The 26,591-nt window shown below is 41.5% G+C and overlaps 2 protein-coding genes and 1 long non-coding RNA gene across 9 annotated transcripts in view; 1 reads left to right on the plus strand and 2 right to left on the minus strand.

Annotated features, from left to right (window-relative positions):
• Nucleotides 1-2,059: 2,059 nt before the first annotated feature.
• On the minus strand, nucleotides 2,060-7,362 carry nthl1 (nth-like DNA glycosylase 1). 2 transcript variants are annotated; one of them, XM_061679868.1, is made up of 6 exons: nucleotides 7,121-7,362; nucleotides 4,560-4,822; nucleotides 4,291-4,461; nucleotides 4,035-4,194; nucleotides 3,051-3,156; nucleotides 2,060-2,801 (listed from the first exon to the last, which is right to left on the minus strand). In XM_061679868.1, exons 1-6 carry the CDS (start codon nucleotides 7,335-7,337, stop codon nucleotides 2,510-2,512), a joined length of 1,209 nt encoding a protein of 402 aa, XP_061535852.1. In that variant the 5' UTR covers nucleotides 7,338-7,362; the 3' UTR covers nucleotides 2,060-2,509. The 2 variants fall into 2 exon arrangements, with proteins under 2 accessions (XP_061535852.1, XP_061535853.1); XM_061679869.1 differs by lacking the exon at nucleotides 7,121-7,362 and adding an exon at nucleotides 4,911-5,092.
• Nucleotides 7,363-7,626: 264 nt separating this feature from the next.
• The window catches only part of tsc2 (TSC complex subunit 2), a 46,792-nt gene continuing 27,827 nt past the window's right edge, over nucleotides 7,627-26,591 (plus strand). For 3 of the 5 annotated variants that reach the window (XM_061680633.1, XM_061680629.1, XM_061680631.1), the window contains exons 1-22: nucleotides 7,628-7,819; nucleotides 8,566-8,727; nucleotides 11,337-11,423; nucleotides 11,496-11,606; nucleotides 11,691-11,838; nucleotides 12,045-12,162; nucleotides 12,240-12,288; nucleotides 12,516-12,641; nucleotides 12,745-12,818; nucleotides 13,202-13,328; nucleotides 14,578-14,721; nucleotides 14,804-14,941; nucleotides 15,035-15,138; nucleotides 15,244-15,325; nucleotides 15,578-15,733; nucleotides 15,805-15,924; nucleotides 16,199-16,321; nucleotides 16,388-16,494; nucleotides 16,594-16,753; nucleotides 19,681-19,803; nucleotides 23,876-24,010; nucleotides 24,209-24,398. In XM_061680633.1, coding sequence (XP_061536617.1) covers nucleotides 8,593-8,727; nucleotides 11,337-11,423; nucleotides 11,496-11,606; nucleotides 11,691-11,838; nucleotides 12,045-12,162; nucleotides 12,240-12,288; nucleotides 12,516-12,641; nucleotides 12,745-12,818; nucleotides 13,202-13,328; nucleotides 14,578-14,721; nucleotides 14,804-14,941; nucleotides 15,035-15,138; nucleotides 15,244-15,325; nucleotides 15,578-15,733; nucleotides 15,805-15,924; nucleotides 16,199-16,321; nucleotides 16,388-16,494; nucleotides 16,594-16,753; nucleotides 19,681-19,803; nucleotides 23,876-24,010; nucleotides 24,209-24,398 — 2,557 coding nt within the window. In that variant the 5' untranslated portion in view covers nucleotides 7,628-7,819; nucleotides 8,566-8,592. Of the gene's footprint in view, nucleotides 7,820-8,565; nucleotides 8,728-11,336; nucleotides 11,424-11,495; nucleotides 11,839-12,044; nucleotides 12,163-12,239; nucleotides 12,289-12,515; nucleotides 12,642-12,744; nucleotides 12,819-13,201; nucleotides 13,329-14,577; nucleotides 14,722-14,803; nucleotides 14,942-15,034; nucleotides 15,139-15,243; nucleotides 15,326-15,577; nucleotides 15,734-15,804; nucleotides 15,925-16,198; nucleotides 16,322-16,387; nucleotides 16,495-16,593; nucleotides 16,754-19,680; nucleotides 19,804-23,875; nucleotides 24,011-24,208; nucleotides 24,399-26,591 lie in introns of all 5 variants that reach the window. The other 2 variants (XM_061680632.1, XM_061680630.1) reach the window with 2 other exon arrangements.
• On the minus strand, nucleotides 20,999-21,777 carry LOC133404456 (uncharacterized). Of its 2 annotated transcripts, none has more exons than XR_009768832.1 (4): nucleotides 21,618-21,777; nucleotides 21,410-21,459; nucleotides 21,260-21,317; nucleotides 20,999-21,151 (listed from the first exon to the last, which is right to left on the minus strand). It is a non-coding gene; the product is annotated as an uncharacterized LOC133404456 (long non-coding RNA). The 2 variants fall into 2 exon arrangements; XR_009768831.1 differs by having other exon boundaries at nucleotides 21,403-21,459.

Here is a 26,591-nt window from a genome sequence, read left to right on the forward strand (position 1 = left end):
CAGAGGTTACAACACTGGGTGGGAATCTCTGGTACTAAACTGGTTTAATCCAATCGAAAGGACAGGGTGTACTTTGTTGAAATCTGTAACCGTGTCTCAGAGCAAACGGCTATGATCTGTGCGGTTTGCTAGGGGTCAATACTGGAACCCCTGTTGTTCATTCTATACATGCTTCCATTAGGCCAGCTAATGCACAGCTATAAAGTGTCCTACCACAACTACGCAGATGACACTCAGATCTACGGGTCACCGACGGCAGGATAACATCAGCCTGTGGATTCACTCTGTCACTGCATCGAGCAGATTAGTGTGTGGACGCAAAACAATTTTCAGTCGAAACAGAAGTTGTCTCTGGCTCACAGAAACAAAGAACATGTTATCACCTTGAGACTCTATCTCTAAAACCTAATCCAAGTTAGAAACATCGGGGTCATACTGGACTTAATTTTAACAGTCTAATGAAATGAATAAAGTGAGCAGGTTTTTTACTACCTAAAAAAAGGGCCAAACTCAGAGGAATAGTTTCTAAATATGATTTAGAGAAACAAATCCATGAGTGCTGAACTCTAGTAGGTAAACAGCTTCCACACTGGGCTCTCTAAACGAGCTACAGTGCCGTGAAAAAGAATTGGCCCTTTCTCAAATGTTTATATGTTTGCATAGTTTCCCCACTTTAATGTTTAAGATCATCAAACTAATGTAAATAGACTAATATAACCCAAGTGAATTTAAAATGCTGTTTTTAAATGGTGAGTTCATTTATTATGGAAAACATTGTTGTCATTGTTAAACGATGAATTAATTGTGGCTGATAAAAAAATTTTAAAATAAATTTTCACTGATCACACCCAAGCCTGATTACGTCCAGACCTGTTCAAACAAGAAATCACTTAAACAGAATCTGTCCCGACAAAATCAAGTCAGACAAAAGATGCAACAAAATGACAGGACCTAAAGAAATTCCAGAACAGTCGAGGAAATCAGTGACAAAAGCCATTTTTGAAGCTTTAGGATTCCAGCGAACCATAGGGAGAGCCATTATCCTCACGTAGAGAAGACATGGAACAGTAGTGAACCTTACCAGGAGTGGGAATCTTACAGAGATTACCCCAAGAGAACAGCAACGACTCATCCAGGAGGCCATAAAGGAACCAGGTCAACTTCTAAAGAACTGCAGGCCTCCCTTGCCTCAGTTAAAGTTCATGACACAACAATAAAGAAGAGACTGGGCAAAAATGGCATCCATGGCAGAGTTGCTGCTGACCAAAACGAACATAAAAACACCATTTTATGTTAGCTTGGGTTATATTTGTCTAATATGAACAATTATTGTATAATCTTAAACAAAGTGGGTAAACTATGCAAAAATATAAGAATTTGAGGAGAAGCCCAATACTTTTTCACGGCACTGTATAAGACAGCTACTGCTGGAGTCCTGACCAAAACCAGGAATTATGACCAATGCTCAGGTCTCTGCACTGGCTTCCTGTCGCTGAGAGACTTCAGAACAGCTCTGCTTGTATAAAAAAGTCTCATCACGGTCAAGCGCCAAAGTTAAGTCCGACACGTTGGAGCCATACGAACCTTCTGGGGCTCTGAGACCCTCAGTGAGTAGTCTCTTGCCAGTGCCCAGTCAGGATTAAACATGGTGAGGCTGCATTTCAGTTTTATGCTGCTAAACTCTAGAACTAGAACAGTGATTCTCAACTCGTGGACCCAAAAGTGGGTTGATATTTTGCAAATATTTTAGGTTATGTTCATCCTCATTGTCTTAATACGGTGCTCTGAAAGGCTCTTCAAACATGTAGGTGTGAGTAGTTATGTTTAAAAATATAACATTCATGCTTTCAAAGGCTATTTTGGATAAATACATTCTTTATTGCTCCTAACTTCTGTAAGTGGGTCACGACTTAGTGACAATAGAAAAATGTGTGTCCCAGGTTGAAAATAGTTGAGAGCCATTGATCTAGAACAGTCTTCCAGAAGACGTGGGAGGTCTCCACTTTGACACATCAGTTGTATTTAGTTGTACATATGACAACTGAAAGTTGCCTGTGAATATTCCTATTCATCCAGGGCCTTTCTGGTAAATTACCAGTACAGGCCAATTGTTATCGGTTCAATGCCTTGAGAAGGACAACTGAAAGGATTTTATTTGCACTCCTCTCTTTTAATTTAATTATTATTTTTGTTTCATGGAATTATTTTATTTTCCTTCTTGTGTTTTTATGTAGCTGAAAAGCACTTCGAATTGCATTGTGTACAAATTGTGCTCCACCAAGAAAATTGCTTGCCTTGTGCGATTTTATGCAGATTGAAGTGAAGTGGACAGAAAAAAGTGATCTTGTAATAGGAGGTTCCAAATGAATGTCAGCACTGTTTCCCACGGCAGCAACAACAGCAGAGTATTTGTTTTGTTCCTAAACTTACAAAGTGTTTTAAGTGGGTAAAACCATTTAAATCCCTCTAACCACCAATCCATGTTATTCAACATAATCCAAGAGAAGGTTTAAAATGAGTGATTAATCTTGTTTTTCAGCTTCCTTCTCAGTGTGGTGGGATTAACCGGCTGTGGCTCTTCTTCGATCATCTCCTCATTAACAACAGTTTCTTGTTCAGATTCAGCTTTTGTTTGGAGGGAAGAGGCTAGACCCGAAGCTTTTAGCCGCTTTGCAGGAGAACTTTGGTGAGCAGACGGGCAGCTATGCTGGTTCAAACACAGGGAGCAGAGCGGGTTGGTTGGAAGGCAAACCTGCTGTCCAAAACCCACAAGCAGCCAGTTAATCTCGCTCCAGAGATCCCTGTAACCGTTATCAAGCATTAATACAAGACGATGAATATGAACACATTACTATTTTTGTTCACTTACATTCCTGGTAGCAAAAATACCTTTCATAAATCATCAGTTTGATTTAAAAGCCTTTATGCATGAAAACAGTTATTGATTATTATGGTGTTTTTTTGTTAACAGTGCCATTAATAGGGAAATTGAGGACTATTTATTACTTACAAGACACGACAGAACAGATTTTAAGGGTCAGAGAATTTACCGAGGTAACCACTCCTGTAGGGCCTTGCGTGTCGCCTCTGGGTTCTTGGTGGGCTTCATGAGCCAGCCGAGCCTGTTAGAGATCCGATGCACATGTGTGTCTACGCCTGTGAGAAGAAGTTCAACAAGTTTCGATGCTGCAACCTTTTTCCTTTTAGGGTTTTGCAAAATTCTGCTGTTGAGGAGTAATGGGCTTTATGCGGAATGTCATGTTACCAAATCAGAAAATAGGTTGGCAGAATTCCTGTGCTCTCAATGATATCTATGATAACGATGGGCTGACATGATGGTTTGAACCCGAACTTGCTAGAATATTTTTTTCTTTTTTGCTGGCGTCTTCAGACGATGTATGATATATACTGTATCTAAACACAAACGAAGCCTAAACGTTGGAGATAGTCATCTTGGCATCTCTTGAAGACATTGCGTGTAAAACAAAAGACATTGTAGACGTTTAATATTTCTACGGGTGCTTTGTCCCGGTCTCCTGCCATAGTGCTCCACCAGTAACCTGAACTGAAAGGAAGTGCTTAGTTCTGTTTTGATGAATGCGGAAGTTGGTTACACATAACCTCCATTATCTCTAAATTTGCTTCAGCCAACTCGCCATGTCTTGTCTGTGATTTTTGAGGCAGCATAGCCCTCTGCCCCAAGGAATCAGTATATCAACAGGAATTAAAATTTACAAATGCATACAAATGATTGTGCGATATGACATCAGCAACCCCACTTAGGTGTCCCGTGACCATGAAAAGGCCAAATGCTGTTGCACCTGCAAAGATGGCTAACAACTACACTACTTTGGTGTGAAGATTTCCAAAAAAGGTAAGTGTATTAAAGCAATTTTTCTTGTATGTAGACTTGCTTCCTATTTGCTGGTGCCCCACAAATTTGTATACATAAAAATCCAACTGTGGCAGTGGCAACTTTATTTTAATTTGATTTGATTGAAAAGTGATTCCACATGCTTAGACTGTGTCCCCACCTATACCAGACACTTGGTCCCAGGCGATATCCATAGCAAGGTGAGCCATCTTGGGTCCAACTCCTGGCAGACGGACAAGCGCCTCCACGCTGTCTGGGATGTCGCCTCCATAATCCTTCACGAGCATGGCTGCTGTCATCTTCAGAAATTTGACTTTGTTCTTCAGAGGAACAGTGAAACGGCAATGTCAAGGAAGCGGAAGGATGATGTGCATACTGATGATAATAACTTTTAAATGTGGATTTTGTGGCGTTACCCTCCAGAAGCCGACTGGGTAGATGAGTTTTCCCAGAGTTCCGTCATCAGTCGACAGGAGTTTTTCTGCAGTACAGCCATGAACTCTGAGCTTCTGCATAGCAGCTGCCGTCACCTGGTCTTTGGTCTGACTAGACAGCATCAGGGACACCAAAACCTGAAAGCGTCTCACCTGTGTGACGTCATATACATCAGGGTACGTATTCAGAAGTCTTTTTTAAAAACGTATACAGTATATAGAAATATAGTGTACTGTGCATATACACTAACATTAGCCGGAGCCTCTGCGTCGTAGCACTTCTCTGCTCCCATGTTATCTACGGGGGCATCACGGCTGCTCCTCATTTCACGAATGTGCCCTAACTGTTTCTTCCAATCAGGAGGTTGCCAGTGTTTCGTCTTCGCCGGCAAAACACCCTCATCATACTCCACTTTTACTTGTCTCTGCCTGCGGCCATGTGACGATAACGACAGACAATCTGCTTCTCGTTTTGGTTGAGCAGTGGCCAACTGGAGGCGGTCCTGACTACCATCTGATAAGAGAGAATGAAGAATTTCAAATTGAAAAAGGGGGGATAGCAATATACAGAATAGAATGATTTATTTAGCCGTATGACTTACACATCTCAGTTGAAACAAAAATCAAACAAACAACTACCACCATTTGAACTGCCTCTGATTAATCCCAAATCAAGTTCAGATGTTCTTAAAAAAAAACTTTTAACTTGCAGAAGCCTGAAGGTTTTGCTCTCGCACTGACTGGTATTTGGAACTGTTCACAATTCCCTCTACCTTGACTAAGACCCCAGCTCAATCTAAAGAAAAACAGCCCCAAAACATGACGCTGCCACTGCCATGCTTTACTTGTTGGTATGGTGTTCTTTAAGTGATGAGTTCAACCTTGGTTTCACTGGACCATAACACATCTTCCCACATGTGTTTGGGAGATTTCAAGTGTTTTCTTTCTTAAGGCTTCCATCCTGCCACCCTGACCAGTTTTCTTATTGTCTTTTCATCAATTTTGGAGAGATATCCACTTCTTAAAAACGTCACAGTTGTGCCTTATTTTCTCCACTTGATAATGTTTTTACTGTGTTCCATGGTATATTTAATGCCTTAGAAATGATTTTTACCCTTCTCCTGACTAATACCTTTGAACCAGAATCAGAATCATCTTCGGGTCGGGTCCCGGGGTCGTCTTAGTTCTGGCAGCATGCAAGTCCTCAAGGGTGGGTAGGGGGGTACCGACAATTTTTTCAGCAGTTTTGATTGTTCGTTGCACTCGGTCCTGTTTTGTGGCTCCACCAAACCAGACTGTGATTGATGAACACAGGACAGATTCGATGACGGCTGTGTAGAACTGCCTCAACAGCTCCTGCGGCAGGCCGTGCTTCCTCAGAAGCCCCAGGAAGTACATCCTCTGCTGGGCCTTTTTGAGGATGGAATTGGTGTTGATCTCCCACTTTAGGTCCTGAGAGACTGTAATTCCCAGGAACTTGGAAGGTCTCGACAGTTGATACAGGGCATTGGACAGCGTGAGGGGCAGCTGTGGCGAATGATGCCTCCTGATGTCCACGATCATCTCTACAGTCTTGAGCGTGTTCAGCTCCAGGTTGTGTTGGCCACACCACAGCTCCAGCCGCTCCACTTCCTGTCGATATGCAGACTCGTCACTGTCTTTGATGAGGCCGATGACTGTGGTGTCGTCTGCAAACTTCAGGAGTTTGAAAGCCGGGTGCGTTGAGGTGCAGTCGTTTGTGTAGAGAGAGAAAAGCAGCGGAGAGAGGACACATGCTCGGGGCGCCCCGGTGCTGGTTGTGCGTGTGGATGAGGTGGTATCCCCCAGCCTCACCTGCTGTGTTCTGCCCGTCAGGAAGCTGTTAATTCACTGGTAGATGGCAGGCCAGACGCTGCTCTGGAGAAGCTTGGAGGAGAGGAGTTCAGGGATGATGGTGTTGAACACAGAGCTGAAGTCCAAGAACAGGATCCTCGCGTAGGTCCCCGTGACGTTGAGGTGTTCTAGGATGAAGTGCAGTCCCATGTTGAATGCGTCTTCCACAGACCTGTTTGCTCGGTAGGCAAACTGCAGGAGGTCCAGCAGGGGACATGTGACGCTCTTGAGGTGGTCCAGCACGAGACGTTCAAAGGACTTCATGACCACAGATGTCAGGGCGACAGGACTGTAGTCATTCAGACCCGAGATTGCAGGTTTCTTGGGGACTGGGATGATGGTGGAGCGTTTGAAACAGGATGGTACTTCACAGATCTGATGAAGATCTATTTGAAGACTGGAGCAAGCTGGTCCGTGTAGACTTTGAGGCAGGACGGGGACACAAGGTCTGGGCCTGGCGCTTTGTTGATCTTTTGTTGTTTGAATATACATCTCACATCCTGTTCGTGGATGGTCAACGCAGGAGGGGGAGTCAGAGGTGTGATGGGGACATGTCTTGCTCTAGTAGGTCTCTGTGGAGTGCAGCGCATGACTTGTGCTGTAAGATGTGACTGCAAACAATTCAGGACAAGTCTACTAAAACAGCAAAATATTATATATTGAGGGGGGGGGGGGTTAATCAGAGGTACTTTATATAGTGGCAGGTGTGTAATGACTTCTATTTAACAAGACTTTGAATGTAATTGGTTGATTCTAAACACAGTCACACATTCCCAGTTACAAGAGGGTGTGCACACTTGTGCAACAACATTATTTCTGTTATATTTTTCCACTCCCTCAAGTAGAATACTCCACGAGGACACTTAAATAAGAGTTGAACTAGTCTCCACATTCCAGGAAGAAATTAGGAGCAATTGAATATTTTCGACTTCAACATTACCTGGTGTTGACAAGGAGGGTGTTTGCTGGGAGACTCTTGCCTCCTCCTCCTCTACTTTCACAGCAACCGAGGAAATGTCACCAGCGTCTCTTCGTCTGGACAGGAGAGGGGCACCAGTGGTGCAGCTGGCAGCCTTCTCAGTTCTCCGAGTGACAACTGTCATATTTTGAGAGAAATAAGGAGAGGCCATTCTGAAACACCACACTGCATTACACATGCTCCGGTCACAGCGGACGATAAGAAAGCAGGGACACGACGGAACTAAAGCCAGTGTGGTGTTTTGTGGGGGAGGGAGAAGTGTGAACTCTTTGATAATGTATATAACACTAGGTTTAAATGAGCTAAAATATGATCAATTCATTAATATTGAAATAAAAACACAGTGGAGTATTGTATGGTAGTCTGGTTAGATGAAAACAAAGTGTTTGTCAACAGCGGTGTTTGGCTAGCACTGAACGACATTTCCCAGGAGTAAGCACAGCAAACAAACGTGTTTCCGCTCCCCCGGAAGCCTCCGTGTCAGACCATCGGTGTGTCATCTGATCTCGAACGGGGAGTGGAGGACTGCGTTTGCCACAGGACAACCCTCGCGCGGGTGCATTTAATCAGAAGTCAATGTACAGACGTGGCCAGCACTGCTTTAGCTGCAGAGACGAAGCTGTGACTGAATGACACATAAAAGGACTCAACCCTAAGAAGGTGAGAGTAGTTCAAGCGGACGAGGGGAAGGAGGTGTTTAGCAGTCAAGGAACGCTAGCCTCCTGCAGTCAGCGTTAATGCTAGCGGGTCAGCAGCGCCATGATGCAATGTCTTATTTGACCCTTTAGTCCTAATGATGACAATGTACTCTGGCCAGACACCAGCTTACAACGATATCGTTGTTAATTGGAAGCAGAGAAGGGGTTGTTTATCTGCTTTGCTCCCTTACCCTCTGCTCCTCACTGTCAAGTGCACATGGCAATCATTCTTTAAATTAAAACTTATTCCCTAATCTTAACACATTTTCTGTCGCAACAAATTTCACTGCGTGAACTCTGGGTTCACCTCTGATTTGTGTTTTACTCAATTGCAAGCCGCAATATATCTGAACTGACCAGAATATGTTATTTTGATGGAAAACAAAAAACATCAAAACAGCTGGCATGTTCAAGCATTCTTTGGTATTTTAAATCTGACTTTAATAAGATTTGCTTTGCGCAGTACTCTATAATGCTTTCACTCAAGAAGGTGTTTGATTTACTTGTAATAAATATTTTTTGGTTCTTCAATTTAAATTCAATTCCCACGTGACACTAAGAAAAACTAGTCTATTATTCTGCGGTCTCCTTTTTAAGCGTCAGTCTCTGCTGTATGATGTGCAAAAAACAAAACAAAACAATGCTGCAGAACAGAGAGAGATCAGTACACAAATGTTGAAGAGAAAACGTTTTTCACTCTCTTTGCAGCCTGTGTGTACCCTGCTTTGCAAAAGGATGAATAAACAACCAAGCAAGGAAAGCTTAAAAGACAAGGTGAAGGGGATATTTGGGCTGGGACCCCCGCGTCCTCCCAGCAAACAGAGTGACCACAAACCGTCTGAGTTTATCATTACAGCTGATATCATCAAGGTATGCTGTAAAGATTGTTCATGTATGTCAAAGCTCAGCATGCCCTAGGGGTTCCATGACTTTAGATTTTTTTCAAGTCGATGATAATGTGATGGAATTAGAGTCGACTAGTTGGTGATGTTTATTTCTACAGTATTGTACTGTAATTACAAAAAAAACAACAGGAGGAGGGAAAGCTTCACATTCTATTCTCTTTGGTAGTGGTGGGTGATATACACGGGTGTGAAAAAGTTTGCCACATTCCTGATTTCTTTTTTCTTGCATGTTTGTCAGACGTTTTCCATCATCAAACAAATTTAAATATTAGTCAAAGACAACACAAGTAAACACAAAATACAGTTTTTAAATGTTTTTTGTTATTAAAACAAAACAATCTATTTATATGGCACATTTTATACACAAGGTAACTCAATGTGCTTGACATGATTTAAATAATTTAAAAACATTTAAAACAAAGAGAAATATAAAGGTGTAATTAAAACCCCGTACAGTGCAAGAAATATCATTTAAACAGTGGAAATGCTTTATAAAGCATGAGAAAAAGGAAGAGTTTTTAAGATGGACTTAAAAACATTCACACTTGGGGCTGACGTCACTTCGGTTGGCAACTTACTCCATTTGTGTGCAGCATAATAGCTAAATGCTGCTACACCATGTTTGCTTTGGACTCTGTGCTCCACTATTTGACCTATGAGTATGTAGATCTCAGAGCCCTACTGCAAACTTTCTTTCATGTATTCAGGACCTAAACCATTTAGTGATTTATAGACCAGTAGCAGAACGTTAAAATCTATTCTAAAGCTGACTGGGAGACAGTGTAAAGACTTTAGAATTGGAGTAATATGTTCTGAGTCTGACCTCTTTCTTCTAGTCAGAAACTGAGCTGGTCCAAGAACTGACCCTTGAGGGACCCCATAGGTTATTGCCATTCAATGGGATTAAGGGAGAAAAACAATCCAAACCTACATGGCCCTGTGTGGAAAATGTGATTGGACTCCAGTGAACACCAGTGAGAGCCATTATCCACAAATGGCGAAAACATGCAACAGTGTTGAATCTTCCCAGGAGTGGCCGGCTGACCAAAATTACCCCAGGAGCGCACTGATGACTCATCTAAGAGGTTTCTAAAGAGCCTACAACAACATCTAAAGAACTGCAGGCCTTTATTTATTTATTTATTTTTTTGTAGTCGCATCTTACAGCACAAGTCATGGTTCGCATAAAGCTTCCACAGCATTAATATCATTGTTCAAAGGTATCAGTCAAGAGAAGGCCACAAAAGTATTTCCAAGGCAAGAAATATACAGTGAAGACAATCAAGTGGAGAAAATGTGGCACATCAGTGACATTTTTAAAAACTGGATTTTTTTTTTTTTTTGTAGTCTCATTTTACAGCACAAGTCATGGTTCGCATAAAGCTTCCACAGCATTAATATCATTGTTCAAAGGTATCAGTCAAGAGAAGGCCACAAAAGTATTTCCAAGGCAAGAAATATACAGTGAAGACAATCAAGTGGAGAAAATGTGGCACATCAGTGACATTTTTAAAAACTGGATGTTTCTCCCAAATTGTCAAGGAAGGTGCCAAGAGGCTGCCAGCAACATTGAAGAAACTGCAGGAATCTCTGGAAAGTACTGGCTGCTTTATTTGTTTTTTTAATCACATAACAATCCCCCATCTTCTTCATATGTCTGACGGCTATAAGTTACGGTGGCGGGATGTAAGACTTAAATGACAAAAAAAAAAAAAAAAACATCCAATGCAAAAATACTTTTGAAATTTCCCAAGTGCATGTGGTAAATGTGTTATGGTCCAATAAAACCAAGGTTGAACTCTTTGGTCATAATTCCAAGAGATATTTTGGGCGCAAATGCAACTCTACTCGTCACCATACCTACAGTGAAGCATGGTGGTGACAACATTGTGCTTTGGGGCTGTGTTTCTTCAGCTGTAACTGGGGCTTTAGTCAAGATGGAGGGAATTATGAACATTTCCAAATAGCAGATAGTGTTAGGGCAAAACCTTAGGTCTTTTTCTAGAAAGCTGAAGATGAAGGGTTGAAGTTAATCTTTCAGCCATGACAATGACCCAAAGCAAACATCCAAATCAACAAAAGAATAACTTCACCAGGAGAAGATAAAGGTTTTGGAATGGCCCAGCCAGCCTGGACCTGAATCTGATCGAAAATCTGTGGGGTGATCTGAAAAAGGCTGTGCACAGAAGATGCGCTCACAATCTGACAGATTTGGTGCATTTTTGCAAGGAAGACTAGGCAAATATTGCCATATCAATATATGCAACATTGATAGACTCCTAACCAAAAACACTCAAATCCAAGATGCTAGAATATAAAGTATTAGCTTGAGGGTGTGCATATTTGTGCAACTGTACATATATTAAAAAAAGAAATCCCCATAAAAGATTTCAATTAGTTTTTCAATTGAGTTGTACAGGTTATTGGTCACATTAAAGGTGGAAAAAGATTTGAAATGGTTTGTCTTGTTCTTATTTTTATGCATTACAAAAACCTGGCATTTGAACAGGGGTGTGTAAAACATTTTATATCCACTGTAGTTTTTACCTCCCTCTCTCCATCTTTTGTTTTCAGGAGCTCCACCCTGAATGTGGCCTAAATAACCGTCTTCGCACAGTAAATCACATTTGTGATCTTGCCAAAACAAAAAGATTTGAGGAGGTGAGTGCTCTCATATTGTGGGGGATGTAAATGCGTGAAAACCTAAATTTATGCTGTGTGTATGTTTCACAGCATGCAGTAGAGGCAGTGTGGAAAGCTGTGGAGGACATTCTGACACAGGAACAGCCTCCTGAAGCCAGACATGCTGTTCTCCAGCTGCTCAGGGCCATAATCCAGGGACAGGTTGATGCATACAATTTAGACAAATCTTCAAAATCTCAACACATCTATTTCCAAAGACATATTCATTCATGTTTCTTTTGGAAGGGTGAGAAACTTGGGGCCCTGAGAGCTTACTTTTTCAACGTGATCAGAGACTATCAACCATGCAACGAAGATCTTTCTGATAGACTGGAAGTCTTCAAGGCCCTAACTGAGAATGGGAAGGACATCACATACCTTGAGGAAGACATAGGTAAATGAGCTGAAATTAAAAAAAAAGCTTCGCTCAGGTCATTGTTAGGGTCTTCATCATAACGCCATTAGAATGGCGTTAGGGTCTTCATCATAACGCCATTAGAATGGCAATTGTAGTAATCATCGTTTTTTTTGTGCTACTCAGAAGTTTTCACTGCATCTATCATTAAATATTTTCTCATCTCTTTTTGGCTTCTTCCTTAGCTCGCTTTGTGCTGTTGTGGATGGACATAGGTCTCACCTCTGACTTTCTTTATGTTCTTGTTAATCTGGTGAAATTCAACAGCTGCTACTTAGACCAAAATGTCTCCATCATGGTCCAGTAAGTCAAAAAAGCTAATGTCGCTGTCCTTCCTTATTCTCTAACTGGCTGTGATTCAGATTTTTGCTTTTCTGCAGGAAAATCTGTCTTCTGTGCAACAGAACAACCTCTTCAACAGATATTGAGGTAGGTTCCGTGTACTCAAGTTATTCAAAATGTAGGTCAATTTGACTATCCGTTATTTTGATGCAGAATATGAATGAATGCAACCATTTATTTGGAATAAAGGGGTACACAAAATTCTTACATTGGTAGTGACATTTTGGAAAAAACAAACTTTTTACAAAAATGTTTTGCATGACCTTATGGACTGCAGCATTTGACAAACCTGATCCTTGTTTTTTATGTTTCAGGTGGCTCTTCAAGTCCTTGATGCAGTGGTGTGTTACAACTGCCTCCCCTCAGACTCTCTCGGTGTCTTCATCATCACACTGTGTCGCACAGTCAATGTCAAAGAGTTTTGTGAATCCTGCTGGAATGTAGGTAGAAATGCATATGAATGCTCTCAATTTGAAAGGACAAAATAATGAACTGCCTCCTCCTCTTGTTTGTTGTTGTCTCATGCTACTACTTCTGCTCCAGTTGATGAGGAAAGTGTGTGGCACTCACCTTGGCCACAGTGCTATTTACACAATGTGCCGTATAATGGAAGAGAGGTATTGTTACTATTCTGCCCTCTTTCACATTAAAACATACAATCTCGAGCTGTGAAGCACAGTGTGCAATATTTCAGTAATCCTGCTCATACTTGAATATCTAAACTGTACAATATGTCCGCAACCTATAATACTTGAATAGCTAAATGATTACATCTTTGCACGACACACACTTTTGCAGATAAACTAACTTTATCAAACTCTTTTTATATTGTTCTTATGTACATTGCTTAGCACCTATCTTTTTTTGTGATGGGGAACTAGCAAAGTAAGAATTTCATTGTTCATTGTTGCCATGGTATTTTTGTTGTTTTGAATTAATTGTTGCAGATTGGTATGGTTCACTCGTTTTTGTCTCCCTGACCTCCCGTCTTGTCCCTCAGGGTGTACATGGAAGATGCCCCGTTGTTGAGAGGAGCTGTGTTCTTTATTGGAATGGCACTGTGGGGAGCACACAGGCTTCCTGCACTCAAAAACACCCCCACACTGGTTCTGCCTTCTTTTTACAAGGTAAAACATATGCAACCCATGCTCTTTTTGTCATAATTTCATATCTCTGCATCACTCCTCGTTCTACACCTGAAGAAACGGCATAGTCCCTAATGCACACAATGACACTATTTTTTTTTTTACTATTTAGTATTTTTACTGTTTAGCATTTATTTATTTATAATACTTCATTAGGTTTACCCGCAAAGTCTGAGGAGTTCCAATGCAATATACTGCACTTTTTTTAGTCGGGGGAAATCCTGCCTTTTGAAAGATAATAGTCAGTTTAGATTTAGGTTAAGTTATATTTTGTTTGTAGTTTGCATTGGTGTTGAACTGACTGAAAGGTCTTTCGAATATGTTGGTATACATGCAATATAATAGAAGCGTCTCGGTATGATATGAGGGTTGTTCACATGTATTCCAGTGTTGCCTGGAAATATGACTTTTTTGAGATACAAGCCGTTGATGAGATGAGTAGTCTTTGGTGTCAGGTGACTCAAATCACTTCACCACAAGCAGCACTTCGGCAGATAACAGTAAATATTCTTCAAAATGAAGGCTTCAAGCTGTTTATTACAGCTCTCAGCTGAAGGTTACTGTCAAAGTTTAAAATCAACAAAAAAAGAGGATTACATGTTATGTATTTCAAGCAACTACGTAGATTCTGCTAGTTTTATGCTGGCATACAATGGGAAACTAACAATTAACTAACAATTAGCATCTACTGTATGTGACGGTGTTGTTACCCTTTGAGCAGTGGATATCTGAACACAAACGGTAGCAACACATGTAGACAGAAATATAACAATATTCACAGGCATATATTCTTTACCTTCTGCAAAGAACGACTAATATTACTGCCAGTTTGAGAAGCCCAGAGGGGAGCTGAGTCTCCAGTACAGTATATGCGTATGTCTGTCTTGAACACCAAAATGAGCAGCACAATGTGAGAAAGTGTGACAAAAATTAAATGTTTTAAAATTCCATTTAATTATGTCATTACTGTACGTTTCTGTGAAGTATAATAATATAGAGTGCTATTTTTCTTGTTTTATTTTTGGAAGGCTGGAATGGATTAATGTCCATTCATTTCAATAGAGAAAGATGTTTTGATTAAGGAATGTAGTCAAGGAATGAAATAAACTCGTAGCTCAAGGCACCATTGTATATGGATAAAGCAAACTGCCTCACAGAATACAAGCACACACAATAGAATTATGGTACACAATGGAAAGATGACTGCTGGGATATACTCTCTACCGTTAAGGCCATGTCTTGTGCCAACGAGGTGGTGTCCTATGAAATCGTCCTCTCTATCACCCGGCTGATCAAGAAATACGGCAAGGAGCTGCAAGTCGTTACTTGGGACATTCTGCTGGGCATCATAGAGCGGCTGTTGCAGCAGATTCAGGTACATGAGCAGGCACGCACAAACCTGATATCTTCAATGCAAAATGCCTTCTTTACTGGAATGTTCTTATTTGTCCTCATAGGCAATAGGCAGTGCTGAATTGAAGGCAATCGTCTATGAGCTGTTGACAACAATAGAAGAGCTATATGAGCAGAATGGTTACCATGGTTCCACAGAGAAGTTCTTCAGTCTAGTGGAGAAGTGTGCCGACAAAAGACCTGTTAGTCTTGTGGCTTTCCCCATACTATTAGCAGCCCTTTTTTCTTTTTTTTTTTACATACAATATCTTTGACCCTCTATGTTTGTGTGAAAGGATGCGTCAGTGCTGACCCTCATCTCGTACAGGGCCCAGTCTATCCAGCCCGCCAAGGACGGCTGGATTCAGAACCTTCACCGACTCATGGAGAAATTCTTTAGGTGGGATAAACACTGATATTATAGTTTGACACAGTATTTTTAAGTCCACCACACACCCTGAATCTGTTGTTTCATGATGGTTCCGGTCCACGGTCTCCCTAAAAGGAATGAGGGCCGCAGCGTGATCAGGATCAAAGTGCTTCACATTCTGTCTTTTGTTTTAAGCACTAACCGTCAACTGTATGAGGTATGTATACAATTTTATTTTAATATTCTTGCGCTCCTCTGCATCATTTCAAATACCGTAGCTCATGCTCTTAATTTTTGTTCCACACATTTTCCGTTTGACGTGATGCTGTCACAGTTGATAAAATGTTTAAAGCAGTTGTGAAATTAATTGTAAGAAAGTGGAAATGGAAAAGTGTGTTTAAAGGGACTTATTTTTCAACAATGAATGACCCTAATTGTAATAGAATTTCATCATTATTTTCTCCCTCAGGATGAGCTGATAGAAATGGTAGTGATCCCCCAGCTTAGTGGCATCGCTGAAGACCGAGACCTGGCTGTAACAAAACAAGCTACCCAGCTTTTGGTGGACTTGGCTGAGGGCTGTAACACCCACCACTTCACTAGCCTGTTGGACATTATTGAGCGGGTATGAGCAGATTAAACAGCGTATTTTAAACCGTAGCATGTGTCAAGTGTGTTCTGATTGCCGCTTTCTAGGTTGCCAGTCGTTCTCTGGTGTGTTCAGGACCTGTTGACGTTTCAGAGAGGGAGCACACAGCCGAATCTCCTATGGACGATGTCAGGACTGCGATTTTGGGACTACTTGAGATTCTTCAGGTAGTTTAATAGCAATTATTTTTATTTAATGTTTAAGTTACTAAATGAAGATTATGAAAACCACTGGTTAAAATGAAAGGAATTTATAAAAAACAGTTTGACAGACCAACTGACAAAAAAAATAAATGCAAGATGCAAATCAGTGATGTAAATTGTTTTTGTTTTGTTATTAATCTGCAGAAAACATGGTACCAGTTCCTTAGATGTTGAACTAATCTTTCATATTTTTCTTTGCTGATTACATTAAGATGGTGTGAATTGTTTTCCCATCTAGAGCAAGCTTTACAGTCTACCAGCTAGCCATGCCACTCGTGTTTATGAGTTGCTGATCAGCCATCTGCAGCTCCACTATAAGAACAAATACTATTCTATGATTGCTTCTAGTATCAGACTACAGGTAAGTGCAACAGCAACTACATTTACAAGATTCATTTCTGATCAGTTCGCTTTCTTTTGTCTTTAGGTGTTTGACTTCTTCCTGATGATGCGAGCAGACTCTCTTCATCGCGTTGGTGTCCCCAACAAAGATGGTGCCATAAGGTTTAGCCCTTATTGCTACTGTGATATGGGGTTAGTGCGTGTACACACACACACGCACACACGCACGCACACACTCTAACCCTTAATCAATGATTGATTTAATATTGCTTTTGTCTTTCAATGATTCAGGGAGCCAGAAAAAAGACCAAATGAGAAGAAGCCAACATCTCCCCCTGTCAGTGGCCCTCCTCCTCCCACTCCTCCATCTTCTTCTGTCACCGCAACAATACGATCTGCCAACCTGCCCTACTCACCTGCTTTTAGTGTTCTCCTGCAGTGCCTCAAGATGGTACACATGATTATTATATTCAACTCATTTCTCCTTGAAAAGACACACAGTGGTTGCATTAGAGATGTACAAGGACTAAATAAGAGTAGCTATGGCTGTGGTCTTGTATTTGCTCCACCTGCTTAATGGAGCCCTATGGGTGGCACAAGCCACTGCAAACTGTAGGCCGGTGCCAAGCCCGGATAAATGCAGAGGGTTGCGTCAGGAAGGGGATGCGGCTTAAAACTTTGCCAAACAAATATGAGCGTTCTTCTAAAGAATTCCATACCGAATCGGTCGTGGCCCGGGTTAACAACATCCACCACAGGCACCGTTAACCTTCAGGGCGCCAGTGGAAATTTAGCAACTGTGGGTCGAAGACGAAGGAGAGGTGGAAAGCAGGTTCTTAGGCAGAAAGAGAAGAGGAAAGCACAGAGCCTAGAATTGAAAGTGGGGAGTTCGAATGTTGGTACTATGACAGGAAAATCTCAGGAGTTGGGTGTCATGCTGATTAGGAGAAAGGTTGATGTATTATGTGTCCAGGAGAGCAGGTGGAAAGGCATTAAAGCTAGAAGTTTATGGGCAGGGTTTAAATGATTTTACCATGGGGTAGATGGGAAGATAATTGGAGTAGGGGTTATTTTAAAGGAAGAGTTAGCTAAGAATGTCTTACAGGTGAAAAGAGTGTCAGATCGAGTGATGAGGCTAAAACTGTGATTAGCGGCTATACTTCACAGGTAGGATGTGACCTAGAGGTGAAAGAGAAATTCTGGAAGGAGATAGAAGAAGTAGTTCTGAGCATCCCAGACAGAAAGAGAGTTCTGATTGGTGCAGATCGTAATGGACATGTTGGTGAAGGAAACGGGTGATGAAGAAGTGATGGGTAAGTACGGCATTCAGGAAAAGAACTTGGAGGGACAGATGGTGGTAGACTTTGCGAAAAGGATGCAAATGGCTGTAGTGAACACTTTTTTCCAGAAAAGGCAGGAACATAGGGTGACCTACAAGAGCGGAGGTAGCAGCACGCAGGTGGATTACATCTTGTGCAGACGATGTAATCTGAAGGAGGTTACCGACTGTAAGGTAGTGGTAGGGGAGAGTGTGGCTGGACAGAATAGGATGGTGGTGTGTAAAATGACTCTGGTGGTGGGGAGGAAGATTAGGAAGACAAAAGGCACAGCAGGGAACCATGTGGTGGAAGCTGAGACAAGGCTCTCGGTGGACAGGACGAGCTTCCAGAAGACCGGACCACTACAGCCAAGGTGATCAGAGAGACAGACAAGAGAGTACTTGGTCTATCTTCTGGCAGGAAAGGAGAGAAGGAGACTTGGTGGAGGAACCTTAAGTTAAGGAAATCATACAAGGAAAGAGGTTAGCTAAGAAGAAGTGGGACACTGAGAGGAGAAAGGAATACATGAAGATGCGACGTAGGGCAAAGGTAGAGGTAGCAAAGGCCAAACAAGAGGCATATGATGACACTAAAGAAGGAGAAAAGGATTCATACGGGTTGGCCAGACAGAGGGATAGAGATGGGAATGATGTGCAGCAGGTTAGGGTGATTAAAGATAGAGATGGAAATGTGTTGCCAGTAGTGTGCTGGATAGATGGAAAGAATACTTTGAGGAGTTGATGAATGAGGAAAAAGAGCAGCAGTGGACCAGTAAGTGGCAATGGTTAGTAAGGGGCAAGTAAGAAAGGCATTAAAGAGGGTGGAAAATGGAAAGGCAGTTGGTCCTGATGACATTCCTGTGGAGGTATGGAAGCATCTAGGAGAGGTGGCCGTGGAGTTTTTGACCAGCTTGTTTAACCGAATTCCAGCGGGTGAGAAGATGCCTGAGGGATGGAGGAAAAGTGTGCTGGTGACTATTTTTCAGAACAAGGGTGATGTGCAGAGCTGTGGGAACTATAGAGGAATAAAGTTGATGAGCCACACAATGAAGTTATGGGAAAGAGTAGTGGAGGCTAGATTCAGTACACAAGTGAGTGTTTACGAGCAACAGTATGGTTTCATGCGTAGAACGAGTACCACAGATGCATTATTTACCTTGAGGATGTTTGTGGAAAAGTACAGAGAAGGTCAGAAGGAGCTACATTGTGTCTTTGTGAATCTAGAGAAAGCCTAAGACAGAGTACCCGGAGAGAAACTGTGGTACTGCATGCGGAAGTCTGTAGCGGCAGAGAAGCATGTATGACGAGTACAGGGCATGTATGAGGGCAGCAGAACAGTGGTGAGGTATTCTGTAGGTGTGACAGAGGAGTTTAAGGTGGAGGTGGGACTGCATCAGGGATCAGCCCTGAGCCATTTCCTCTTTGCAATCGTGATGGATAGGCTGACAGATGAGGTTAGACTGGAATCCCCGTGGACCATGATGTTTGCAGATGACATTGTGATCTGCAGTGAAATCATGAAACAGGTGGAGCAACAGTTAGAAAGGTAGAGGCATGAACTGGAAAGGAGAGGAATGAAGATTAGCCAAAGTAATATATGTGCATGAATGAGAGGGGTGGAGGGGGAGAGTGAGGCTACAGGGAGAAGAGATATTCTGAAGAGGTTCTCTATAGGAGTGACTAGGTTGGATAAAATTAGAAATGAGCTCATCAGAGGGACAGCCATGGTTAGATGTTTTGTAGAATAGTTAAAGAGAGCAGACTTAGATGGTTTGGACACATCCAGATGAAAGAGTGAGTATATTGGTAGAAGGGTAATGAGGATGGAACTGCCAGGCAAGAGAGCTAGAAGACCAAAGAGAAGGTTGATAGATGTAGTGAGGGAAGACATGAGGGCAGTTGGTGTTCGAGAGGAAGATGCAGCAGATAGGCTTGCATGGAAAAGGATGACACGCTGTGGCGACCCCTAACGGGACAAGCCGAAAGGAAAAGAAAAAGATTTGTTTCACATGCTTAAAACTTTGAACACTCATCAACGGCATTTTGTTTTATTTGTGCAGGAGACTGATTGGAAGGTGCTGAAATTGGTCCTGGAGAAGTTGCCTTGGACGCTGCAGTACAAAGTTCTACTGCTAACATCACCTTGCAGTTTAGACCAGCTTTGTTCTTCTCTCTGCTGCATGGTAGGACATTCCCAGTCAAACCATGTACAGTATGTACACTATCAAAGCCACTTCTCTGTGACATGACAAGGCCTGTCACAATAATTACTCTATCAATTTATTGTTTAATAAATGAAATCGACACGATAGTTTTTCTATACTCGATAAATTGTCATTACTGTGGTGAGCCGACAGAGTTGGACAGGTGTCGTCATTAGCCGCTAGTGGGCTCATAGAACTCCAGTGGACCGGTGCACTCTTGCCGGTGGTGGCTCTATCCAATAATCCACAGCCTTGCTCCATGTGGAGCGCGTAGATTCACACAACAGAGATACTTAAGGGAACATTTTTGCCGTGTTCGCTAGCCTGCAAGCTAACTAGCTAGCCTGAGAGCTAACAAGTTCAGCTCCACCACGGCAACGTCATTTAAAACATCAGCACTTCGCTCCGAGTTGTTGCGTGTGTTAGTCCCTAATTAACACAGACAGGAAAGTTAAATGTTTATTATGTTTGCCTGTCCGCGAGCTAATGAGCTAGCGAGTTAAGGAACTAAACAGCTCGCTCCATCGTGGCAAAGTCGTTTAAAATGACAGCGCTTCTCCGAGTTGTTTTGTGTTAGTCCCCAATTACCACACAGATGGGAGTGTGTTAACTGTTTACTAATCATAACCTCAGCGACACATTATTCAGCCAGTAGTTGACTACACCAAACGTCAATGTGTACAGGTATTTTAACTCATTCACTGCCAGCCGTTTCCTGAGCGGGGAACCCCTAGACTGCCAGGCATTTTCGAGCAATTTCACAGATTTTCCGAGCCCCACAGAATATTATGTACTATGATGATGTAAACACCAAAACGACCAAATGAAAGATCAGACTCTCTTCTTTCATCAGAACAAACGTTTTCTCTCTAGCTTATACCGTTCTTTAGTAATCAGCAGTCAAATATAGGCTACGTTCAGCCAAATCTGTTCTGGAAGAAAAAATGGAGAAAACAGCCTTTTTGTGAAAGCAGACAGATCAAGCAGAACAATGACTTTGACAGCAATATATATTTTTTTTTGGTGAAAATCTCAAACATCTGAACATAAAACAACACTGAGAAAGTATTTTTGACTGAAAAAATATTTATGTGCAAGTATAAGTACAGAATTTACATTAGACAAAAATGTATGAACAAATGGGCCTCCCACACTTGCACTTTTTTCCTCCAAATTCTCCTCCTCTACGATTTGCTCAATAGTCCAGGTTTTTATTACCTTGCGCATAAAATCTAGCAAAATTGTATCCACACCTTATTTTATTCTTCTGTTGGCATTGAATAGGATCTTGTTTGGTTGTCATTCTCCTTGAAACCAGTCACTACTTCTGCTCGAAGCAGAACATGTGCAGATTAGAAATATAACTATTACTATAAAAATACATTGTTGAAATTGCTGTTGTGGGACGTCGAAAAAAAAAAAAGCTTTCAATTACCTTTTTTTGTCTGCACTGCGTACTGGAATGGGAGTCGAACGTCTGCTGGATGCATAACCTGCAAGTTTTAAAAAAATACATATAATTACTAGAGAATAGTTTTTATTGATGAAGTGTTTTGCAAGAGTAAAAAAAACAACAACATATTACTCTTCTTCTTCCCAATCCTAAAAGACACTCGACCCGGGGGTGTTGAATTCCTGCAAGATGGATGAAATGGTAAATTCAAATCAGTACTGGCAACAGATGTTACATTGTAATGTGAATTAGTGGGACTAAATTCTGTTTTTATGTAACAAGGATTGAAGGAGCGTCTTTGCTCGCTATATGTAGCTAACGCGAGCTACAAACAAGTTACCTTTGTCTTTGCCGGAGTTCGTCGATCTTTGGAACAAAGCGATAGGCTCGGAGCGTCATCCTTTATTCCCCATGATCTAAGGCGTCATTCCTGTCAGTCGCAGGAATATTTTTCTTGCCTTGGCGCAATACATTTCTAGTACCAAAGCGTTTTTATTTGTATTTATTTATTTTTTTTTTCAGATTTTTTTTTTTTCATTTTGTCTTCTCTCTTTTCCGCCATTGTTTGTCTCTTCTCATTGTCTCTTGTACCCTACCGGCCCACCCCTCCTTCTTCTTCCTCTAAGGGAGGGACATTCACCTCAAGGCGTTGTTGCCCTCTACAGGATGCCAATCCTCATTCCAGTTATCCAGAGGCTTGACGATCACACACAAACTGCACAAGACCCTCCCCCAGCCATACCCGTTAAAAAAAACCATTGACGTCTTTAGACTGCATTGGCAGGGAATAGATGGATTCTTAATGACGTCTTTGGACAGCATTGGCATGGAATGAGTGAATGACAGGTGATGGGCTCGTCTTCAGCGGGCCAACCACAGTTGTGGGTTTTACATGGAGACTTTTGTCGTTCTGACTGAAAACATTCCGATTGAAGACCTCTGGTCAACTGTTTACATGTGACGTGATCTATTCCGATCGGGTGTATACATGACGTGCACTACATTTAATTGGAACAGCCAAGTGACATGCGCACTTCGTTGGGAAAGCCACATCATTTATCAGGATGCGGTTCCGTCGTCTATTCAGCATAGTAGTGGGGATTGTTTTCATACGATATTAAAAAAACAAAACAATAAAAACAACTTAGAAGTAGTTAAAAACAAGATCTCCGTCGCATATGAACTCGGTCGCGAGCCGCCATATTTACACTGTGCGTAAACAATGTCACCGCGCATTTACCGTCATTTCACAAACACAGGGCGCACCGTATTAAAAGGCGCAGTCTCAGTTATGGGGTCTATTTCTGTATTTAACACATACATAAGGCACACACCGTATTATTGGGCGCAGGCATGGTAAAACATACGCTAGCTTAAAACATACGGTAGCATGCATGCACGCTAAAACAATGTTTTTAAAAAGGCAGCGGGAGCAAAACTGAGTTCGGTTGTACTTTATTGAAGTATTTAACAATGTGCTCACATTATTTTTGGCTCAATCCTCATCCACAAATCCATCAAAGTCCTCATCTTCTGTATCTGAAATGAAGAGCTGGGCAAGTTCTCCAACAAACGCGCCGGGTTCCCTCTCGTCATTGTCAGAGTCAGTCTTGTTGCCGTGGGGCTGTTCAGCAATGATGCCGGCTTTTGCGAAAGCTCGGGCAACAGTCAAAGCAGATACCTTAGCCCAAGCATCCACAATCCATTCACATATGGTGGCGTAACTCGCCCGGCATTGCCTCCCAGTCTTAGTTGCACTTGGTTTTTCACAGCGGCTGTGACATGGGCGCGCCTGGAGTTGCAGATCAACAGGGATGGTGACGCTTGGGAAAAAACATCCGGTCTCTCTACATACACCTCACTCAGCCACTCTCTCATTTTCTCCTCGTCCATCCAGCCATTTTGATTGGCCTTAACGATGACTTCGGCTGGAAACTTTTCTTTAGGCAGCGTCTTCCTCTTAAAAATCACCATAGGTGGCAGTTTCTATCAATTACCATGGCAACCAAGCACAACAGTAAAAGCCGACTTCTCGTGCCCCGTTGTGCGTATCGCTACCGTGGTGGTCCCCTTCTTCTCTACAGTGTGGTTCACCGGGATGTCGAAGGTGAGCGGCACCTCGTCCATGTTGGTGATGTGGTTGGGGTGGATGTTTTTGCCTGCAATCTTGTTACTGTAGTAGGAGCGGAACATGGCCATCTTTTCCTTGTAATCCGCCGGAAGTTGCTGCGCCACGGTAGTCCTTGCCCAGATGGATAGATGTCACCGTTTCATAAAATGAAAGCACCCAGACGGACCTCTTTGAAAATGTTCGATTTTCATTTCTTCTGGAAGTGTTATTGCCCTCGGTCGAATGGTGACTGTAGAGATGCTTCTCCCGCTGTTCTTTGCCCATTAATCCAGCCACCTCACCTTGTTTCCGCGGAAACTCTGCTTCGTCTTCTTGACTTCTCCACTCGCGAACCGTGGATTTGTTGATCTTGAATTCTCACAATTATCATTTATCGTAATAGTTTTTGGGAAAATATATTGTCTTAATTTTTTTTTTTTATTGTGACAGGCCTAGACACAACTCAGGTTTGCTTCTTTTGCATGTAGGTGACAGACAGGCTGATTTCAGAACGTTTGAAGAAGACACCGGAAGGATTTTCAAGAACGGATGTTCAGCTGGCAGTGGTTCCTGTCCTAACAGCAATCACCTCCTACCACACCTATCTGGAGCAATCAAGACAAGTACAAACCACAGTCTGTAGAAGCAGTCTTTGACCATAACACTAAACCTTTGAGCTATTTTTTACCTTTTGACCATTAATGATCTAAAATTTTGTCTATATAGTAATAGCTACTATTTCTGCAGAGTGAAACAGTTCCAGATTTCAGCACACTCATACGTGAACTCAATTGCAATGACGTTTCCTTTCTCTCTTGTAGAGAGAGTTGGTCCAGTGTCTTGAGACAGGCCTCATTTACCGCTGCGCCAAGCAGTGTGTGGTGGCTCTTACAATGTGCACGGTGGAGATGCCTGACATCATGATCAAGCTGCTGCCTGCTCTTATTGTCAAACTCACCCACATCACTGAAACAGTTGCCATGGCATCTCCAATGCTTGAGTTCCTTTCAAGTGAGTACTATCAACACTTGGTCTTTGTAACCAATGTTAGAAGATTGAGGTACAAGTAGCACGAGACAAGTGGCCACCATCTTGGTAGAATTTTCAAAAAAACATGGAAGGAGCACTTCAAGCGCCTCTACAATACTCTATAATAAATAAATTCATGAAAAAAAGAATTTAGTAAAATGCATGACCTATTCTACTGCCTTACACTGGTCTCCTCACCAAGTTCAATTTCCGCTTTTTTTTTTTTTTTTTCCCCCCGCAAATTATGGACATCCATTTTCTTAGCGTCCTGCTGCATAGACTAAAATAAACATTTAATTCTGGCTTCTTTATCACCAATATCAATATCAAACATGAACTAAAAGGCAATGTGTGTGTAACTAAGCAAATTTACTTACTATTCATTAATTAACGTTTCAGCTAAAAGTTAAATATAGAATTGTCAAAATAGTTATTTGCGGCTGTTTTATAATGTGAAATGGTTTATATGTGAAAGTTTTAACTTTCTGTTTTAAGCTTGTAGCCTTTTATTTTGAAGGATACTCACCGGAACGCGGCATTTTGGAACGAAAAGTAACTTCACTCGACACCGATGAATTTTGAAAACGAAAGTAAAACTAGACGGCAAGAAAAAGAGTAATGAATGGAACCAAATGCTATAAAATGCTGATTCATTTACCTACCCACCAATGAGGCACAAGGTTAGTGTTGGTGATACTGTGAGATGACGTTTATTTGAATTTTGTCCCAATTCGTTGTGATGTAAAGTTGCTAGTTTGACCTTTTGAAGTTTTAGCTCAATGTTAAGCTTGGAATGCGACCATTTCAACTTTCTTTCCAGTATGCTAAAATAATTATATTTTTTTGTCTATCAGATCTTTCGTTTGTTTGAAGACTAAAATAAACGCTAAAAACCATCAGTGCAAGAGTGCAACCCACCGTTTTAGCTGCCTCAATGTTGGCATACACTTATTTTATTTTTTCACTCACCCAATTTATTTCACTGAAGTTCCGTGTTGTGTAGGCTGAGGCTCGGAGCAGGAGGGAGCACATCAGGCTTCTACAAATCGCAAAAGCCTCCTTTACACAAGATGATCCTATTCCAAGTGTTACACTGCAGCGACTGGTCATTTATTTTAACAAAGTTAAGACACACTTTTGTTCGCTGCCACCGTTGGGTACAAGCACGTCTTCGTGTGCATTCTTCATTGGTTGTTGCCACTTTCTTCTTTGGGGTCAGCGGACTGTAGGCATCGAAACTGGGAACCGAAATTTTTTAAATTTTGAACGTTTCCGGGAGAACCGGAATGTTAGTCTCGGTTCCAATCAGTTCTTGATTCTCGATGCCCAACCCTAATCATGGAACTCAACATAGTAACTTGATTATAACTGTCTTAAAAGAGAAGTTCAACTCTCAAACTGGATGAGTTTTATGCTTCATTAAGCGCAGACAAATTTCCAAAAATCCGGAATATGGCACTGAGGATGCTGGTGGTTTTGGGCTCTACATATGTGTGTGAACAGACTTAGTGTGATGAACACCAACAAAACATCCTACAGATCCCAGCTGAGTGATGTGTTCTGAGAATTGCCACAACAAAACTAACACCAAATTTTGATGCACTGGCAAAAAAGATGATCAACAAAACAACACTGTTCTCATCAAAAGTTAAATCTAAGTATTAACACTACAATGCCTTTTTTTGTTGTTTATTATTGATATGCAAGCATCTGGTCCTGGCTTGGCCCACCTGTCAAATTTTAAAAGTCAATGTGCCCCCTGAGCCAAAAGGTTTGCCCACCTCTGCTCTAGACCGTATTATACATCAGAAATTATGGTAGTTAATAGTGAAATCACGTAATTTTATTAAAAAGTTCCTGTTACCATGGCAGCCAATGCTGACGTTTTTGTTTTTAAAAGTACATTATGGGTTCAACTATTATGTCCAAATTAGTTTAGCTTAGCTTCATTATTTTCCATTTGAAACAAAGACCATCCCTTGAAAGAATTCTAACATTTTGACAAACATTTTTGTCAATTTACGCTAATTACGGCCTTCAAATTAGCATTTTCATAAGAAACAAGTTCAAAATTGAGTTCAGCATGGCCAATTATATTACTGTGTAAATTTTTCTAGAAATAATATAAAAAAAATAATTAAGTTATACTGTTTTACTTTTACTACTTTTAAGGCA

The sequence above is a fragment of the Phycodurus eques genome, chromosome 6 (genome assembly GCF_024500275.1).
Source record: "Phycodurus eques isolate BA_2022a chromosome 6, UOR_Pequ_1.1, whole genome shotgun sequence".
Classification (NCBI taxonomy): domain Eukaryota; kingdom Metazoa; phylum Chordata; class Actinopteri; order Syngnathiformes; family Syngnathidae; genus Phycodurus; species Phycodurus eques.

Excerpts from the sequence above, each read along its gene's own strand:
- nthl1 (XM_061679868.1), bottom strand. The coding sequence starts at position 7,337 with ATGTGTAATGCAGTGTGGTGTTTCAGAATGGCCTCTCCTTATTTCTCT. Across the intron at positions 4,462-4,559 it reads ACGCAGAGGCTCCGGCTAAT|GTGAGACGCTTTCAGGTTTT; the intron begins GTTAGTGTATAT and ends GACGTCACACAG. Across the intron at positions 3,157-4,034 it reads GGACCAAGTGTCTGGTATAG|GCGTAGACACACATGTGCAT; the intron begins GTGGGGACACAG and ends TTCTTCTCACAG.